General features: G+C 42.6%; 4 protein-coding genes across 4 annotated transcripts; 1 reads left to right on the top strand and 3 right to left on the bottom strand.

Moving 5' to 3' along the window:
* Nucleotides 1-209: 209 nt before the first annotated feature.
* Nucleotides 210-4,559, bottom strand: LOC100826850 (flap endonuclease 1-A). Its single transcript, XM_003567949.4, has 17 exons — nt 4,398-4,559; nt 4,177-4,293; nt 3,582-3,640; nt 3,419-3,478; nt 3,259-3,312; nt 3,109-3,157; nt 2,969-3,016; nt 2,660-2,725; nt 2,442-2,492; nt 2,238-2,357; nt 2,080-2,164; nt 1,887-1,968; nt 1,522-1,630; nt 1,380-1,436; nt 1,257-1,303; nt 1,083-1,137; nt 210-516 (listed from the first exon to the last, which is right to left on the bottom strand). The coding sequence occupies exons 1-17, from the start codon at nt 4,407-4,409 to the stop codon at nt 445-447; spliced, it is 1,143 nt and encodes a 380-aa protein (XP_003567997.1). The 5' UTR covers nt 4,410-4,559; the 3' UTR covers nt 210-444.
* A 61-nt stretch (nt 4,560-4,620) lies between these two features.
* On the top strand, nt 4,621-5,880 carry LOC100826538 (uncharacterized protein At4g29660). The gene is made up of 2 exons (XM_003567948.4): nt 4,621-4,949; nt 5,534-5,880. Exons 1-2 carry the CDS (start codon nt 4,767-4,769, stop codon nt 5,666-5,668), a joined length of 318 nt encoding a protein of 105 aa, XP_003567996.1. The 5' UTR covers nt 4,621-4,766; the 3' UTR covers nt 5,669-5,880.
* A 716-nt stretch (nt 5,881-6,596) lies between these two features.
* Nucleotides 6,597-13,586, bottom strand: LOC100826226 (WD repeat and HMG-box DNA-binding protein 1). The gene is made up of 12 exons (XM_003567947.4): nt 13,143-13,586; nt 11,946-13,057; nt 11,660-11,836; nt 11,438-11,551; nt 10,208-10,312; nt 9,844-9,978; nt 9,702-9,757; nt 9,524-9,629; nt 8,499-8,615; nt 8,300-8,426; nt 8,086-8,216; nt 6,597-7,516 (listed from the first exon to the last, which is right to left on the bottom strand). The coding sequence occupies exons 1-12, from the start codon at nt 13,447-13,449 to the stop codon at nt 6,965-6,967; spliced, it is 3,039 nt and encodes a 1,012-aa protein (XP_003567995.1). The 5' UTR covers nt 13,450-13,586; the 3' UTR covers nt 6,597-6,964.
* Nucleotides 13,587-14,159: 573 nt separating this feature from the next.
* On the bottom strand, nt 14,160-19,308 carry LOC100825912 (chaperonin CPN60-like 2, mitochondrial). The gene is made up of 16 exons (XM_003567946.4): nt 19,035-19,308; nt 18,737-18,896; nt 17,722-17,897; nt 17,371-17,466; nt 17,195-17,299; nt 16,594-16,680; nt 16,410-16,499; nt 16,127-16,207; nt 15,968-16,036; nt 15,816-15,893; nt 15,603-15,698; nt 15,424-15,523; nt 15,203-15,306; nt 14,996-15,101; nt 14,755-14,833; nt 14,160-14,666 (listed from the first exon to the last, which is right to left on the bottom strand). The coding sequence occupies exons 1-16, from the start codon at nt 19,230-19,232 to the stop codon at nt 14,561-14,563; spliced, it is 1,731 nt and encodes a 576-aa protein (XP_003567994.1). The 5' UTR covers nt 19,233-19,308; the 3' UTR covers nt 14,160-14,560.
* Nucleotides 19,309-19,991: the final 683 nt, after the last annotated feature.

The raw sequence follows: 19,991 nt of genomic DNA, 5'->3' as shown, positions 1-19,991 counted from the left end.
GTGTGGCAGCTTTGCCTGTTGGTGTTAGCTTCCATTTTCCTTCGCACTCTATTCCATGCGGTTTCTTCCTTCACACTCTATTTCATGTCAAAAATTTCGTTGACACAGCCTCTTTGGAAAGATTCTTGCGTTTTCCTGTACGCAACTAAATATAAGTTCAATCTTCGGACCAGAGGGGGTCTCAATAAATTTTCAACGGACAATTAGAGTAAATCTGCAACACCGAATCTTCCATTAGAGAAGGAAAGATCATACCATCGCCAACAGATGAACGCACAGATTTCACAACTTAGCAACAGGTTTTTCCTTTTCAGAGTCACTAATTTACCTAAACCTTAGAACATTAGAAAGTATTGAACAAAGGTTGGAGTTACACAACATGAGGTTAATGATCTAACTGAGAGTTGCCAACAAAGCTTTTGTAGCTCACTTCGCGCATCGAACTTATTTCTTCCTTCCACGGGTCGATTTTGCTTTCTTGCTTGCAGCAGCGTTCGTTGGTTTTTCTGAAGTTTCCTGCAGTTTATACCATATAGAAACTCATGTACTGAAATATTGTCTTGCAAAAATATGTACTGCCCCCAACAGTGCAAATATATTAGAATAAGATAGAATGTGGAGCATGATATATAGGAACCTCAGGAACATCATCATCTAGAATTAATATGCCACTATTTTCCCAATTATACCTTCTGCTACTAAATTTATACAATTGCTAATTTACTTGCCACTTGCCAGTACAGTTGGCAAGCGATACGCATCCCTCACGTGCATTGCACGACCGGAGCATCTAACAATTCAAACTAGGCCAGGTAGCATGATGGTCGTGGGTGAGACCTGGTACTGCCATCCTCCCAGTATGTCAAACAAGCCCGATTGTTCTTATTTAGAAAATGGAACGAATCCAAATAGTGATATAAACATCAGATCGATGATATGCCATAATTTAAACTGCGCATACAGTTCTAACATATTTACTGGGTTGTATATGATGCTACAATTGACAATTCTAGCCTTCTAGGAAGGCCAGAGATTATAAATATAAGCACTAGAACATGAATTTCGCACTTTGGTAGATGTACCTTTCGCTTCAGTGGTACTGATGTGCTAACAGTTGGCTTGAAAAACGACTCGAGCCTGATTACATAAGTCAAAAGTTGGTTATGGTGTGATTAAGTTGAAGTGTTCAGCAAATGACTATGCACACATTCATTATTAGAACCATGTACGTGGACATCTATTATATTAGTGCTCACCTTCCTTGGGATGATTTATTCTTGGCTGATTTAATCTTCTCGATGGCCTACATAGAACCGAGACTCATATGGCTGATAAAATGCTTAAATAATTGAACAGAGAGCCAAAACGGAAATGCATGCCTTTGTCACCCGATCTTGATTGAAACCGTTTTCTTTCACTAAAAAATTAACGAGGCCCTGGAGAAAGATTAAGGTAACAGGATATATCCAACTGTTCACTTCATGTTTAGAAGGCAAGTAAAAAAAAGGTCAGCAGGTGCACCTCCTCATCAGGTGCAGTCCATTTGAGCTCAGGAAGATCCAATGTAACATTGGGTTCCTTGAACAAGCGCCGAGCTTCTTCATAAGGCCAGTCCTCAGGAATTTGATATCTACGGTACAGACAATGGACACACGAAAATGTAACAGCAAAAAAGAAAAGTCTGCTTCACGTCACAATCAAAACATCTAACAGTAGAAACGACATTAAAAGGAAAAGAAAGCAACACACGAACTATAATGTCATTCGCCAAGACACCCAAGAGTTTAAAGTGAATAAATTTCGGGCCACTATGCTACACAACTGAAATATTCGGCTGGGCTCAGTTAAGTCAATAGAAAAATCATCAAAATGGTTCACGGACTAACTTGTCTTTATTAATATTTTCCAGAATGCCTTCTATTGACCCGTGTTGACGAATAAGCTTCAGAGCTGTTAGGCCCCCAATACCTACAGACAGACAGACAGTTAGCAAAATTTAAGTCTTTAATAGCTAAATAATTTGAGAAATGCAGGAATTGTAGGTTACACAATTAAAGAGAGGACAGTGAGCAATCATACCTTTAATGCTATCACAATAGTCACATCCACAGAGGATACACAAGTCAATGAATTGGTCCATAGTGAATTCAAGCTCCTCTAGAATCTACAGTATGAACTTTGGTGAAGTATATATACAAGATAAGGATAAATTTCAGGCAGAGCACAACACTGCGTACTTTCGCGACTTCAAATTCCATGATAGGTATTTTCCTGGAACTTGGATCCATCAAATGACGAACAAACCGTGGAGCTCCAAAAGTAAGCGAGTCCATATCTTCTGATGCGACAGCATACACCTATAAAGTAAACAATACTAAATAAGAAATGGAACCAAAGGGTGAAAACAAGAAGGTAGTAGAGTCACACAATGTTAATATTACCTTGTCCTTTATGCAAAGGGCAGCACATTGTGCTTCTGCTTCACAAGGTGCCTACAGGGTAAAGGCCTTTGAATAAAATCGAGAGCATCACAAAGACACAAGAAATCATAGACTCTGTGCTAGCAGAAACCAAATTTCAATAATTCCTTATAACAAGATGATCATATGCTAATGTGCTCCCTCATAATAGGCATGACAGTGAGCAAAATTGAATTTACCTCTACAACAGGAACACCCATCAGCCTTAATAGTCGCTTACAGTCATCATTGTGCTGCTTAGTGACCTGCTCACGGTGAACACGGAAGATGAATAGCTAGAGCTTACTCTGAAAACGCTAAAATAGTCGCATGTATCAATTCATCACGATGCAAAATAAGTAAATTCCAGTTGACATTTGACCATCAAGAGAATCCATTGGTTTCTAACAACACACGAATTCGCTTTACATTTATTGTGGAGAGTACTATTGAAGAAAAATTTCAAGGAGAACTCATTAACACAAACAACTGAAAAATGGAATTCTCACTTTCACGGTTCTCTTGCTGAATCTTTCAATTGCATCCGTATCTCCTGTCTATAACATCAAAACATTTTCTGTACAGGTCAAGGGAAAAAAACATAGCAAAACGACATGAACAAAAATTGATCAAAGCAATGTCCGCGCACCTCCACTGCCTTGGTCAGCTCTTCGGTGGCATCCTCTCTCTTTGCATATCTGATAAGTATACCATGTTAGCATTGAATAACCTGAAAAGTAGTATAGGAAGACATATAAACTGAGGTAGAACAATCAAAGGATAAAAGAAAGATCCATGCCTCTTTGCAAGCTCTTGTTTCTTCATGTCAGGAGGCTTGCCATCAAAAACATATCTGCATGAACAATGTTGTGGTCCATTTTTAAAAATGATTTCATATTTTTTACATGTACTTGTATGGAAGGGTTCTGGTATTAAGAAATGGAGGGGTTTGGATTTACACTGGTTTAATTCCTGCCTCAAGCAACCTTATTGTCCGGTTAAACATACCTTGCAAATGACTGTCCAGGAAAAAAGAAAGAAACATTAACAGAAATACTAGCACTAGAAACTGTGTGCGGTACTTGAAATATTGAGTGCGGTTGAAGAGAGAGAGATCTGGACCTGGTGACTTCACCAGCTTCATTTGTAAGGGTTTCCATCCCTGTCCTTCCAACTACAATCTGTACAGGGAAAGAATAAGAAAACATATCCCAACTTTCGTGGCACTAGGAAAAAGAGGTTTGCTAATCTCACAATAGCTTGTTGAACAGACATAGAGAACAATTTAATCAATACAGTTTTAAATTCCTCTTTTATTATATTTGTTAAAAGGAGAAATGGTCGATGCTAGAGGCACAACCCAGCCAAACTAAGAACACAAATGAGGTCAAGAACAATGTATATGCCCAGGGTTGGCAAACATTGGCAGCCTATTGCCACAATCTAGGAAAGGGTAATGCAAGTGAGAAGCACTAGGCAACCAAGTAACAGAAAATTATCTACATTACTCGAGGGTTTACAAAACCCTAAACCCATCCCAAGGGAGCAAATTTTCTAGGACGAATCGCCAAGCGCACATAGAAGCAGCGAACAGCAGCATATAAGGTGAACTGAGCACAAAACAATCCTCAATCATTCTCTCATGTAAGCACACAATACCACCAGCAACAAAAATAGGGAGAAGTCATGTGGGCTTGGGGAGACGAGGGATCTATACAAGGAACTGGTAGATGCTCATGCTGGCGTCGACCGCAATGCGGCGGCCGAAGTAGCTCTCGAACTTCTGCTCCTTCATCGCCTTGGGCGCGTTGTCCGCCAGCAGCTTCGTCAAACCCTACCAAAAAAAAAAACCGAATCCCCGCTGTTCATTCCAAGACGAAGGTCATCACCAAATCGATCTACAATGGAATAAACAAAAGCCGCCACGGCGGCACTCACCTTGACACCCATCTCTCCTGCGATGAACGACGGCTGCGGCGGCGGGCGGAGGCAGCCGCGACGGAGAGGAAGATGGGGAGGAAGGGTTTGAGAGGCCGCGAACTATTTCTTCCGGTTAATTTTTTTCCTTTCGCGGTTTTTGTGTTGTCGCCTTGTCGGGGCGCCGAGGTACAGATGGGCCGGGCCGGGCCCAAATAGTCAGCAAGACGGTAAGACGTCCCGGCCCATTACGAATCTAGTGGGGAAGCTTTCCGGATCTCCATTCTCCAACAGCACCACCCCAGAGAGGAAGGAAGCCGAGGCTGCCGTGCAGCGGCGGCGACGAACCGCCGGATTTCTGAGAGCGCGAGCGTGTGGGAGGGGTGGAAGATGGCGAGCAGGCTCTGGAGGTGGTACGCGGACCGGCAGTTCCACAAGTGGGAGAAGACGGTGCTGTGGGACATGGTGGAGCCGTACCGCCCGCCGCGCTCCTTCGCGCCGCTCGTCGGCACGTACGTCGCCGCCTTCTACACCGCAGTCGTCGCCGCCGCCTTCACCGAGCAGCTCTACAAGGTCAGGCGCTCCGGCTCGACACCACAAACCCCTCTTCCCCTTCCTGGCTGCGCGGGCGTCGCGCGGAAGGTGCTCGACGAAATGCTTGGCGGGCGCGCAGTGCCGTTCCTGTTAAATTATCTAGCTCCTGACGACGTTATTTGCGTTTTTTAGTGGCCGCCAGATTACATTGGTCATCGCTTCTACATGATGACATTAATGCTAAATTGTGACGAGAATGAAAACTGTTTTTGATTCGATGATGTTCTGTCCAATATATTGGCTTACAAAGGGTCGTCTCGTCCAGAGGGATGCGAGCAACAGCCGCGTCTGCTCGGGAGAGACACGCACGTGCAAGGCGTGCAGGTTCAATGGTTTGCACAAACGCAACCGTTCGGGGTAATTACAGGGATGATTAACATTAATCTAATTAATCTTAACAATTAACAAATGCTTGTTTCCCGCAACTATACGAATCGTCAAAACCGAAAGATCACGATCAAGTTGGTTATGAATTGATGCTCCATTGAAGAGGCTGGATTTGTAGATTTTAACTTATCTTTAGATTTCGTCTGATTGTGAACTGCGATTACATTCTGGAACAGGAGAAGTATTGGGAGGACCACCCGGGCGAGGCCGTGCCGATCATGCCGCCCAAGTTCTACTGGGGCCCATGGAGGGTGGTGAACGGAGAGGTTCCCCGCTTTATCCAGACTCCTGATGAAGCCAAGCCTGCATAGAAAGCTTTGAGGTTTCCACACAAAATCTCGTATTAGATGATGCTCAAAGTCCCTACCCCTCCTTGATCAAGTGGCTTTTTCGAATTTACTACTGATGTGTAGTTACTACACTCTTATCTCCATCTAATTTGTACTCTGGTGGTTGTACAATGTCTTTTTCCATTGAATAAATTGATTGTTAATTCAATTCTGAAGCAAGCTGAGCTGAGTTTTATTGGTCAGACTGACATCACAAACAATCGTTGTCATGTGCACGAAAAGGATAAGGGGTTGCCATGTGTGCAATAGCAACAATTTCATATTGATCGCATACACATTTGTGGAGATTGGGAAATGATTCGTATAACCTAGTAAAATGACGAAACGGTCAGCAAGATGATTATAACCAGCCAAAGAAGCACAAATGAGAAATTATTTTTGCTGTTTGCAGCACTGCAGCAGGCAGCAGCTGCCACATTAACGAGAACAAAGTTTGCATTGCGTATTGAATTTGACTCCATGAAATTACTGCAAAAATTAAGGGCTCCAAATTTAGTTCAGGTTTACATCAGCATCAAACCGTAAGTTCAAAACTAAGGTAGTGTTTGGTTCTAGAGCAAGGTGGAATGGAACGGAACGGTTCTATTCTTATAGAAATGGAATGTAATGGAACGGTTCTACTTTTCTATATTCCTAAGAACCAAACACTTAGATCACTGATTCTACTTGAAACCAACTCAATCGTACATTTTTGATGAATGAGATGGTTAGACATATTGAGGGAATATTTCTTTTTGAGGAAACATATGGTTCCATTCCAATTCTCTGTGTTCTAAGAACCAAACACAGGAATCATCTCAACTTTTGAAGCCATTCCATTACATTCCAGTTCATGATCTCAACCAAACACTACCTAAGAAATTCATGGGTGCCAGCTTTGCACCTTTTATTTGGTTGGCAGGAAATTTGCTATTGATGTATCTGCTGGCAAATCAAAGTTGCCAGGGATTGTCTTTAACCAGTAACAGGTAAATCATACATCCTCAAAGACACATCTCGCTGGTCTGCGTCAAATAACAAATAAGTGTGGAACCTATTTCCTGAACAGGGAAACTATTAACATACTAATATCAATCAGACAAGTAGACAACCCAACTACAAATAAAGCTTTGGAGCTATAAAAAGCTCAGGAATCATATGCTGACTCAACTAGACTATCAGAATTTAAGTGAAAAGGGCAAGTTCTTCAGATGTTAATTAAAACAGGTGATTAACTGGCAGATTCCACCAAGCAGGCCATATGACTAAGAAAAACATTTAGACTTTGACCTTGCTGTTCGATTTATCAACTTTCTCATTTTCAACTTTCATCTTCTTGATGGAATCCAAAAGGGACGATGATTTGTCTTTGTTGGATGAAGGTTTTGCAAAGGGGTTAACTGGCCGCTGAGGCTCTACCCGGTTGCTATCTTCGTTGCTCTTGTTTTTAACACCAACCTGATCGATTACACCTTTTGGAAGCTGTTCGACTACAGCTGTCACATCCCTATTTGTCTTTGCTATCCCTTGTGCCTTTTCATTCTTTTTAGGCATCTTGGCTAGTGGGGTAACTGATGGTGAAGCCTTTTCAGTAACCTTCGGCTCTTTCAGTTGTTCTACTTCTGCCTTCTTTGATCCAGGTGCACTGCTTCGTTGTGGGGAAAAAGGATTTAGTGCAGGTGCTGCAGAAGCCTCCATGTTATTTCCATTCTGTACAGTTTTAGCAGGTTGAATTGCATGAGTGGTCAACGATGGTGAGTACTTTGCAGTGGTTGCACTGGAGCAAACACCTATTGCTCCTGGAGTTCTTGTATCATTTAACATCCTCTCCTGCCAAAGTTATTATATGATCATCAACTGATCAGAAGTTTCTTTCAAGAGGAAATTGGCAGGGGACACCGTTATTTTGTGGCCTTTGCCCAAACACACTGCCCAAATGTGGATTTTCCTAGTACCATTATAATTCTTGGGCCATTTGCTAAAACACACCGCCAGTTCAAAATGGAAAGTTGACCTTTTTGACTGCTCATTATGTTTTTTTTTCTCATGATGGCTGTTTTGAATAGTTTTTTTGTCCAAAATTGGCACATAGGTACCAACTGAAAGGGCCAAAAAATTTATTAGACAAAAAAACACTATTCAAAACAGCCATCCCAAGCAAGTCATGAGCAGTCAAAAATGTCAACTTTCTGTTTTTGAACGGGCGGTGTGTTTCAGCAAATGGCCCAAGAATTATAATGGTACTGGGCAAATCCATATTTGGGCGGTGTGTTGGGCAAAGGCCACAAAATAACGGTGTCCCCTGACCAATTTCCCCTTCTTTCAAACGTGACATGAATGCAATGGTAACAGTAAGGAGGTTCTATACAGGGTAAAAACCTAAGGGGTGCGGCTTTCACCTCAAGTATTGAACTGAACTTCTCTTGTAATATTGGAAGTTTCAAGCGTGTTACAAGTGTTAATGCTCCCTTCATTGATTTCCCCAGTGTCAGTAATTTTGCAAGCTCGGTAGCTCGAGTCAGCTTATCACCTTTGAAGCAAGATAAAACAACAATTTAAGAGAAAAACCATTTAACAGTGATTAATGAATTTGTTATTTTTAAGTCAGTATACCATTGCAGCAGCTAGATATGAGCCTCAAGATGCACCGGTCAAGTGCAGCCTCTGTGTTAAACGCTTCATCTTCAAATGCAGTCACGTCCAGACCCAAAGCAGCCATTTCTTCTATTTTCTTTTGGATCTGAGATTAACAGGAAATGTTAAAGAAACAAATGAAACACCCTCCTTTAAGACCAAAAGAAACAGGATGTACCTGTGAGAGATGCAGCCTCTTCATCATGAATTCATTCTCCAAATTATTGGCTCCAAGGTCAGATGAGGCAAGAGGAAATGAAAACTCCAGTATACTTAGAACAGGCTTCGGCATTACCTAAGATCAAGAGAAGACAAGTTAAGAGCAGATCAACATATAGTGAGGAAACTGGGAGTTGGTTGTCGTCCAAGTTGGCAAATTTGGTAACTTAGTGTACTCCGTTATGCCTATAGTGTTCATCAAGAGAGAAAAAGATGCAATGAACTATTCATTTTCTTTACAAAACTAGCGTGACAGCTAAATTTAAACAAGCAAGACAAAACAGAAATCAGAATAACTTCTTTCCGGTGTCTGTTAAACTAACACAACAAAAATTATTCTCCATCACTGATCATCCTCATTTTATAGAGATTGGCGCCTAAAGGAGTGACTGTTTGAGACCCGGCCCAATCCCATTTATTTATTTATTGCAGGAAAGGGACCCAACCCAAATTATGAGATGCTTGGGGAATCAGTCAATGAGGTGGAGTTGTGGAAGTCGCATGCACGATTGTTATGGCGACTACTAATTTATGCCAGGCCTTATGCTGTGGTTGTGTAGCTACAAATTTATTTTGCATTTTCTTTACTTCTCTGATGAATCCTCAATTAGGTGGGAGTTTTGGAAGCTGGCAGCCGCAAAGTAATTTTGGGTGACTACCATTGCATGCCAGGCCTCCTGAAAACAATGCTGTGGTCGTTTAGTTAGAATTTGTTTGCATTTTTATTTTTATTTAATTTTTTAAAGTGATCAAGTTGGCTAATTGGTCATTGCTGCTGCTGGTGGTGGCTTTCTAAAGTTTGCACCATTTAGGCATGTTTGTTCTAATACAAAACGGTCTAATACAAAATGGCACACATTTAGGTGCACGTACGAGGATAAAAATATTCTTCATCTTCAACATTACATAGCTGAAAGCATCTTTGCTGGATGGACTGAACTTAAATTTTTAACAAATATGAAAACTGGTCTGAAGAAGTAATACCTGTGGATAACAGTCAGGGGATTTGCATAGGACACAGAATATGTTATTAGCATCCAAACCCACCACCCAGTGGCTTTCATCTTCAGATTTTCTTGCCTTCATTGAACTGATAATATATAGTGGTTGAGTGTGATGCAGCAGTAACATGAATGTTTAACTTGTAAGGAAGATTGTATACCTAAACACGGGGAGCCAACTTCCTCCGAACTGGCTAGAAAAGACCCTCAGTATTCCCTGGAACCATTCTCGGTCAGCTTAAAACATTTTTTTGTATCATTGAAGCTATATTGGACTGTTGATAAATCCATAGGCATATATACCTTTGAGTCATATGAACTAAGTTGGCCATTCTCACTGAAACCAAACCAAGATAATTGAGAGGATGGAGTCAACACAAGGCGACTGGACATTGCTTGTGCCCCCTCAGATATGTTGAATACCTTAACATCTAGGACCTGACAGTGGTAGACAGAAACTTGTATATCAATTACATTGTCAATTATCACGGAAGATTATAAATGTAGAACCAACAGGACAGGTATGCTAATCAAAACTGTTCAAAACCCTTACCAACAGGACATTGCTTGTGCCCCCTCAGATACCGCAACATTTACCAATATTACCATCAAAAGCAGTAAGGCATTATCTAAAATCATCAAGGAAAATGGGCATGCCGACAATTACCTGATCTCCTGAAGGAAGACAATCTGAAGAGTGGAACACAATTGCTAGCTGATCTCCATGACCCACTGCTGTCAACACTGGACCACTGACTGAGAGGATATGCATCTGCAGAATGAGAATTTAGTCGATTATAATATCAAATGCTGGTAGTTGGTAAGTAAATGTGTGACTGCAAATAAATAAATAAATTAACTGGAAAAGGAGGCAAGATGTGATTGCTACTTATGATTACAAATGCAAATGTGCCAAAATATGATGTATAGTTGCATAAACAGGAAGCACTGAACTTTGTAAACTAGAACAGCGCAAATTTTATCATCTTTCGAACATTATTGGATTTTGAACATAGTGGGAAAATTAGCTCCATGGGTATGAAAATGGGCTAGCTTCTAGCTTTTAGGTCTTAGCAGGTTAGATATTGTTTTTTACTGGTGAATGGAAATGGCAAGATTTCAATGAAAGTTTACCAATTGAGAAGTCAGTCAAGAGGCAATTATTATATGTGTGACAGATACATTAAGCTTTCTGCATCTGCCATCGCGAACAATGAACCTTTTGTCAAACCTTCTTTGGAATGATTGTTTGTTTTTGTGATGAATAGAATTTAAGCTTTGGCTTGTTCTGAACAAATGTGGGAAATTAGTATAGATTTTCCAGGCAACTTAGTCGGAACATGTGTCTACTACCAATGTATTAGGGCCAAATCATCACACAAACAAGAACAATGTGCACTACAGAAACGTTTAGAAAATATCATTTAGTTAATTCTGCAGTCTGCACTTCCCAACTTGTATATCAGCACTGAAAATGATAGCACAAATACGGGTTATAAATATAATGTTAATAACTCGAGAATAATAGAGATTAGAGAGTGAATGCCATCTGGAATATTGCAGATTTTATGTTAGTACATCTGTAACAGTAGTGATCTAGGAGCCGAGAGTCAGGGTAGCAAGTGGTTGCTTCTACTATTAGAGGTAACTAATTTCTTTCCATATAGCATTGTAAATTTAATACCAGGTTTTTTTTTCCGTCATAGGAAGCTCTGGTACTCCCACTGAACTGAAATTAACAGCTCAGTTCATTGGTGTTTGGGAACTAATATGGAGGCGGCCTCCAAGTTCTTTTAGATAAAAGGGATAAAAGGACCTGGCTAACTCATCGACAATGATAATACGAGCCAAATAAAAAAACCTTTGAAAATACTATACTCAAGAAACTTAGAATAACCTGCAGGCCCCCTTCTGTGAAGATGCGCAAAAAATTTAAACTTGTGACTGCAGCAACCCATCCAGCACCAAGAGCCACAGACTTCACTTCTTCTCCCTCAAACCTCATTGACCACTGGATTTTGGACATATAAAGATACCTTATGTTTCAGTAACCAGTAGTCAATCATTCCAATTCTCGAAGTTGAAAGATATCTATGCTGCTAAGGGCAACAAAACTCACCTCGCTGTTGCCAGCCCAGCTACTGAAGGGACGGTACATAAGAGTGCTCATATTCTTGTCACCCTTGCATGGATTTGCAAACACACTTCCTGATTCATTTAGTGCAGCCATTGTGAAACCAAAATAGTCAGTCATGGAAGGAACTCTAGGGCCTCTTCCTGTGTCATGGAAATCAACCTGGAATAAACATACAATTATTGCTACTTCCAACAGAGGTAATGTAAATTCAGATGGTCATATGATCGCTTGTGAGTTGTGAAGCAAACAGGTGAACAGCAAATCTTACCTCTACATGTGAGTGCCCCTCATTTTCAATAGTAGTAATACTTCCAAGCATGTTGTATGCAAGAAAATTTCGCTTGCCAGGCTGCGATGGCGTTGCACCAGGCTGGAAAGAAACCTGCATTCTTGCTGTAACAAACCTTCCAGAAGTGGCTGTATCATCTATTGCCTTACCAACATCTTCCTTTGTATCTTTATGCTTATGTTTTGTTCTCTTGTATGACTCCATATGATGTATCAAATCCTCATCTTCATTATCTCCATTAGAGTGGTCACCAAATGCAGATTTCCTCCTCAATCTCTTGTGACTGGAAGGGCCCAGCTCTCCAAGACTTTCATCAACATCATCATCAAATCCAGCAGATGTGCTTGCCTTTTCTTCCTCATCGTCATCATCAAAGAAAGGAACTCTTGTTATGTTTAGGTCAGGTGCACCCTCAGTCGGCGACTTCAAAGTTGAAGGGACTACCGACTCCCAAATGGCAAATTTGCCCGTCACATCAATCAGCACTAAAGCATTTTCCTCTGGTTTCCAAGCCAAGCTGCATATCCTCTCATCAAACTTCTGCCTCTCAATGTCCTGCCTCGACTTTACATCCCAGATCAGCACCTGCCTATCCAGGCTAGCAGTGGCCAAGTACCTCCCGTTTGGCGACCAGCAAAGGCTGCAGACTGGCTGCTCATGTTCTCCTTTCAGCGTGAACACCTCTTCCCCAGTGTCCCTATCATACATGACTACATTATTCCTCAATCCGGGAACAGCAAGGGTTTGCCCATCAGGACTCCAACACAGGCCATTCTTCACTGAGTGGTCGGAGCCAAATGTTGGGGCAACACGCTTCAAGGTACGCGACACATTTCCCAAGCAAAGATCCCAATAGATGACCGTGCCGAAGCTGTCAACTGACGCCAAGTAATCATTCTTGGGGTCGAAAGCCAGTCCGGTGACTGAGCCCTTGTGGCCCTTGAGCACCTTAGAGATTGTGTTGTCGATCGTCGCGATCAGCTTGATGCCGTCGTCATCGCCGGCCGCTGCTAAAAGGGTGCCCTTCCTGTTGAAGGCGAGTGACCGGATCGGGAGGGTGAACCGAGCAACGTTGCCCTGGAACTCTCCACCTGCAAGGAGTCAGATCTTGCGGTGAGACGGAAAAATCTCGAATTAGATATAGGGCATATTAGGAGGACGGTCAGATCCAAGAACCTGGGAAGGAGTAGAACTTGACGGAGTGGTCGATGGAGCCGGAAGCCAGCGAGCCGCCGGAGCCCGGCGCTACGGCGAGCGCCGTGACGCCATCCTTGTGGAGCCGGATGGTGGTGACGACCGCTGCCGGATCGGAGCCCCGGCCGCCGCCAGCAGCAACCGCGGCGGCGTCATGGATCAGGACGGCGACGTCGCTGGCGCAGGCGGTGACGACGTGCTGTCCTCCGGGCCCCCACACCGCCGTGCAGAAGACCGGCGGCGACCCCGCCTTGTGCGCCTCCCGGAGCTTCAGCGCGCGCCCTTTCATTGCAGCGCCGAGAGGGATCCTTCGCCCCCGAGGATTTCTTGGTGGTGCTGGAGGGGATTGACGAGATGCGTTGTGATGTGAGAGATGTGTTTGCTCGCTGGGGTTCAGATGTGAGTTCTGGCGGCGTGAAATTTGTTTTGGGGGGAGTTATTGCGCGGGAAAGCAACTATTTGGCGGGAAAATGGTTTTGGCGCGACGGGACAAAAGTTTCTTTCTAGTTTTCCTTTTAGAATTATTTTTTTTTCGGAGCTTCAGGTTTCCTTCTACGGGGGTAGAGATGAACGCAGTTGTATTGGTACAGCCGGTTTGGACTCAGTTCAGGGTTGCTAACTGTGTTGTGCTCAAGTTATTTCCGTAATTTGTTCTGAAAAAATTAACACTGCAAGCAAAAATTGGTTAGTCAGATGAAAAAATAGAAAAAATAAATTGATTAAAAACGCTAAATAATGTAATCCACCTCAATGCCAATCTCAGCCTTTGTGGGCTCCGACATGAACACACCAACAGTAAAAACAGTAGAAATTCAGACAAGAACAGCAGTAACAAGACTATTTTTGGGATACTTCATACTACTTGTTATGGTTTTCTTACTAATAGTAAAAGGCAACTCACACTAAAAGATGGCGGCTTAGGTTTAGCCCAAACATAAACAGATGGTGATCTGATTAAAAAGATTGCCTTTTTTTTATACTAGGTGAATGGCGGGAGCAGGTGAAAAGATAGGTAAAACAGACAGCTCATGGTTACAATGGGGTCGAGGTCGACAACAATGTTGAAGTTTAGAGGCCTGGGACAACTCCCCAGGTGCAGCTGCACACAGCCGTTAACCATGACAACAAGGGCAAAAATTGCAGTGATCCAATAAGCATTTGCCGTAAGACTTGCACAAAAACATGAGGGCCCTAAATAGGGCCCTAATTTAGTTAAGGTTACATCAGCATTGAACCCAAAGTTCAAAAACCAAAAATCACATTGGTGCCATCTTTGCACCTCTCGTTCCACAGTACGAGAATTTCTCTTCGATGTATCCGCCAGGGAGCAAAGTTAAGTATCGTCAGGGATTGTCTTTTAACAAAGAACAGGTGAATCATATACCATGCCATATCTGTCTTCAAAAACCCATCCCGCTCATCTGCGGCATGCGACTCGCAAGCCTGGCCTTAGTTGCTGGGAGCTCAGACACTGCAGCCTCGGTGGTTGCCATCAGCAGAGAAACGCTGTATAGAAACACAAATTGTCAAACAAGTTCCACGACTGCAGTCATGCTCATACAGAAGTAACATAGTCAATGATCTTAAGCTATACCTTGCTGCATCTTGAAGTGCAGTTCGTATCACTTTCACAGGGTCGATGATCCCAGCCTTGACCATGTCAACATACTCCTCTACAATTGGCAAAATGCAGGAATCAACTACTGAATCACTAAGACTACTGTGCTGTCGTTGACGTATTAAGATCGCCATTTAAGTGCGATTTGGAGACTTAAACATGGTACTTTGTCTCAAATTTACGATGAACAACTAAAATACAGTTAATCAGCACAGACCTTTTGCTGCATCATATCCCAAACTAGGATTATCTTGTTCCAGTAGCTTCCCAATAACTATGGCACCATCAACCCCAGCATTTGCAGCTATGGTCATCAGAGGGGCCTGCAGAAATTCAGGATTAATTAATGTATGTCCAATAAAAAATATATGGAATAACCGAGTGCACAAAGCGCAGGAGCACCATAATCAGTACAAGAAGCAACCTTCAAAGCATTCTTGATAATTTGAACTCCAATCTTTTCATCCTCATGTGACGTGCTAATCTTGTCAAGCACCTTGGTGGCATATAAAAGGGCAACTCCACCACCTGTTTCTCATGACATGAATTAGAGAACCCCCATACAACATATGCTCAGGTTGCAAAAAAAGGGCATAAGAAACAAGTAGAGAAATATCACGAGTTTCTCCAAAAAGATGTGATTACCAGGTACAATACCCTCCTCCACAGCAGCTCTTGCAGCATTTAGAGCATCTGTTACCCTATCTTTTTTCTCACCAACTTCAGCTTCACTAGCTCCACCGATCTGCAATGTAAGTGTGTATGCTGAGAAGAGCACCAGAGAGGAAAGAAGGGACTTCACACCGTACTTAAAACTAACAAACCTTGAGGATGGCAACACCTCCAGATAACCTCGATAAACGCTCTTGAGCCTTTTCTTTGTCGAACATAGCAGTGCTGCTCTCAAATGATTCTCTAAGCTGTCAAAGGACATCCACATGACAAAAGATGTAACTTGTAATGAGAGCTCCCTGAGAGTAGTATCCAGATTACCTTAACTAGAGAGGAGAGTTAAATGTGATGATTCTTAAGAGTACCTGTTGACACCTCTCTTCTATCTGTTGCCTGTCACCTCCACCATCTAGAATGATAGTATCATCAAGCGATACAGTAACCTGTGAAGAAAACTGTCATTGTATTGACTTACTCTATGGCTCTCAGGTGTAACAATTTATGGAAGTTGACAAACCTTCTTAGCTGTGCCAAGCATTTGTAATTTAACTTTACCAAGATCAAGACCTTGGTCCTCACTAACAACCTTGAAAGCAAAATGAAATATCAAGTCAATTTCATCCATAGCAATGTCACTCGTGTTAACAACTTCCTGGTTATTCTTATAATAGCTAACCTGCCCTCCTGTCAAAACAGCCATGTCATCCAGATTGGCCCTTCTGTTTTCACCAAATCCAGGAGCTTTAACCGCACATATCTACAACCAAGGCTCATAATTAGTTCAAGAATTTGCTTACATAAGGTTCACTGGGATAACAATCCAGAATAGCTACAGACTTGAGACCACGGACAAAGGGGAAAAAAACTTGAAGAGGCTCGCTTCCATGCAGATTACCAAGCAGTGTATACAAGTACCGAAGAATGGTATAAATAGGAACTAAAGAAATAATTAATATTACCATGAGTCCAGCACGATGCTTGTTCATTACAAGCATTGATAGTGCTTCTCCCTCTATATCCTCAGCAAAAATGAGAAGAGGTCTGCGATTCTACATAGATCAATCATGGCTTATCAGTTGCCACCAAAATTCCATCATGAATCAACAAAAGAGGACACCGTAACATGTTATGGAACACAGTTACCTGGATAGAAATTTGCAATGCTGGAAGAAGTGAATTCATGTTTGAGATTTTTTTGTCATGAATAAGAATCAAAGGATTTTCCATCTCCTGCACACATATATAAAGGATAAATCAGAAATATAGTTCAGCTAAGGCCATGAAATCTTGCTTATCTGTTGATATCCACATATCTACTCCCTCCGTCCCATAATTCTTGTCGCTGTTTTAGTACAATTTTGTACTAAAACGCGAATTATGGAACGGAGGGAGTATCTCATATTTATTTTCTGAATGCTCTTGTCGAAACTTTCGCATGCCTAAAACCATCTCAGTACACAGATACCAAAAATTTGTAATGCGAGTTCACAAGAAAAAAAACAGAAGCGCCTGGCATGGCCCTCAAAAGTAGGAAACATTTTAGCAATATTTGCGATTACATTGAAGAGAAGAGCAAACAAGCTACAACTATTGACTTCCCAAGTACTACTGGTAAGTTTCCAATTCTATACATATTGCCATGAAAAAATCAGACCTAGAGGAGGATATGAAAAAGCCTTTCGAGAGATAAACTGTGCTGGATTCACTGGATTAGCAGCAACAGAAAAAAAATAAACAGGCTTACACATTTCTTAGTCTTCTGATCAGTCACGAAGTAAGGAGATATGTAGCCTCTAGACAGCTTCATTCCCTGTACTGCTTCAAGCTCATTGTCCAATGTTTTGCCATCCTGCCAGTTTCTAAGAATAAGTTGGAGAATAGCAGATAAGCCTAATAACAAAAGCAGGACGTAGTACTCACGACAATAGTAATGACTCCGTCTTTTCCAACTATTTCCATAGCCTTTGATATTAAATCTCCAATTTCCTTTTCACCATTTGCAGAAATGGTAGCTACCTGGTTTACAGGAGAAAAATGAGCTGGATACGTCTAGGCAATATTTCCAGTTAAAGTACAAAAACTGCATGTTAGTTACTATGTTGCGTGCTACTAGTAAGGAATCACAATGAAAATTGTCGATTATCTATAGTAGATGCAGATAATAACAACATCAAAGATACAAAAACAACTCAGGTATAGTTTATGGGATTGAAGAGGGGAAACCGGAAACATGTCAGGCATCAGGTCATACCGCAAACCAGAGTACCTCACCTGGTTTATTTCATCTGGGGAATTAATCGTCCATGCTTTACTTTTGAGGTGAGAAGTGATAGCATTTATGGCCTTGTTTATACCAATACGCAAGTCCATAACATTCACCCCTGCTGCCAAAGCCTTGCATCCTTCCGTAAGAATTGCTTGTGTAAGTACAGTTGCGCAAGTGGTACCTGTTGCCAAGTCAATCAGAAACAAAGTGAGTGGCACACAATGCTCCATTCAGGCAAGTAGAAGTAATTTCCTACTCTATGTCTTGAGAGAGGACATTGCAGACTCACACAAACCTACACACACGGACACACCAGACTCACGCCCACACACGCACACAAGCTCCTACCCTTTATAAGATATTGGTCCAGATTATATGTAGATACATATTGTCCACAGTATAGTAAACTATGTTTGGGACGGAATCCCATTTTTTACTAAACAAAGGTATTGTGGGATTGTATGTTAGAAAACTGAGAGGTCTCTTCAAGAATGCCTAGGTTAAAGTTGCCGTCAGCAGACTTGATATTTATTTGCATGAGGAATAAATTAAAGAAAACACCAATGGCTCCAGTCTGTCAAATCATGGCTATAGTGTGATGAGAGCTAGTGCACGGGTGCGAAATGAGCAAGAAGGCAGAACCCAGGGCAACAGGTGAGGCCCAAAAATAACTGCAAGTCTGCAACATCCAAAACCATACAAACCACAAGATATTCCTATTCACCTGTGGTGCGAGCACTTCAGGCACCAGTGACCGAATAGCACATTACAGTGAGTAGTAGCAATCAAATGCAATTGATCTACCATCAAATTTCCTGTCCTGGCAGCACAGCAATTTGATGCTAACTAAAGAAAGGATTAACCACACATGGTGGAGAAGTTAAAAACATCAACATTAACACTATGCTTGTTGACCTGAAATCAACACGGAAGTGAAACAGAATGCTTTTCTCAGCAAAACAGCTAGTGGTTCGGATGGCTGATCAAGTACAGGAATTTCCAAGAGCCCTCGGTCCTTACCATCTCCTGCAACCTTATTAGTAGCATCAGCAACTTGCTTCACCAGGCTTGCCCCGACATTCTTAGCGCTGTCCTCGAACTCTATGCTTTTTGCGACAGTGACCCCGTCCTTTGTGACCTGCGGAGATTTATGGGCTCTCTCGATGATCACATTGCGCCCCTGCAACACAAGCAAGCAGCCCACTCAAATTCAATCGAGAAACCGAGCATTATAGCCCCGCGTTTTCACGCTAGATCCACGCCGACTGCTGCATCACGCGGGCCACGGCACTAACCAAATCCACGGGGGAGCACGAACCTTGGGGCCCATGGTGACCTTGACGGCGTCGGCGAGGTCGTTGACGCCCCGCAGCATCGCGGCGCGGGCGCCGACGCCGAAGGTCACCTCCTTCGCCGCCGCATACCCGCGCGCCCACTGCCGCTGCTCGCCGCGCGCGAGCTGCCTCCGCAGCGCCGAGGAGGACCCCGAAATGGCCGCCGCCGCCGCCCGGTACATGGCCTCGTGAGTGGGGGTGGGTGGATTTCTCGAACTCGATCAAGCTTGTTTGGCGTCTCAAGATTCGGGAGAGGGTTTATGTGTGGGGTTTGGAAGCTTCGGTTCCTCCTTCTGTCACTGTGTCACAGGCCACAGTCCACACAGGGAAAGGGAAGATGAGGCTTGTAAAATCTAAGCCGTCCGAACCCACATCGTGTGGCCGCTCGTGCTCGCCAGCTGACGTCTTTGAACCGCGGAATTTGTGTCATTTTTCTTATTTGGCTGTATAATTGAAGAAATTCTAATCAAGATATTCTGATTGTTGTTTTCTAGAGTCATTTCTCACCGAGAATGTTTTCTTTTGTTTCCTTCCAATCTAGTGGTCGGAGCCCGAAGCAAAAACACATAGACAATGTGTAAAAGCAGGGTTATATTTAGAATGATGGTCTGATCTAATGGCGAGGGATCTGGAGATACGAAGAGGGGCTATATATCCAACGATCATGATAAAAACTATTGGCTTGCTTGGTCGATGCCCTAAGCTTTTATAGCTGACAAATAGCAATGTCTGAAGCTTCTTAAAAAGTTGGCCATTGGCACGCTTGAAGATGGAGTGTTTGGGTAGGGTCCTCACTCCGAGAAATGTATGAGAGCAGACCACGCTCACTTGCTGAAGAAAACTAGCTTAGGGGATCGTAGTCTGAGGCCTAAGCCAGGGGACCTAGCCTGGACGAGAGAGCACACCAGGACAGCAACCAAACAACGTCTATCTATTAAATA

This window comes from Brachypodium distachyon, chromosome 2 (genome assembly GCF_000005505.3).
Source record: "Brachypodium distachyon strain Bd21 chromosome 2, Brachypodium_distachyon_v3.0, whole genome shotgun sequence".
Classification (NCBI taxonomy): domain Eukaryota; kingdom Viridiplantae; phylum Streptophyta; class Magnoliopsida; order Poales; family Poaceae; genus Brachypodium; species Brachypodium distachyon.
Note: the sequence above shows the minus strand (reverse complement) of the source record. Positions and strands in the feature narration are given on the sequence as shown.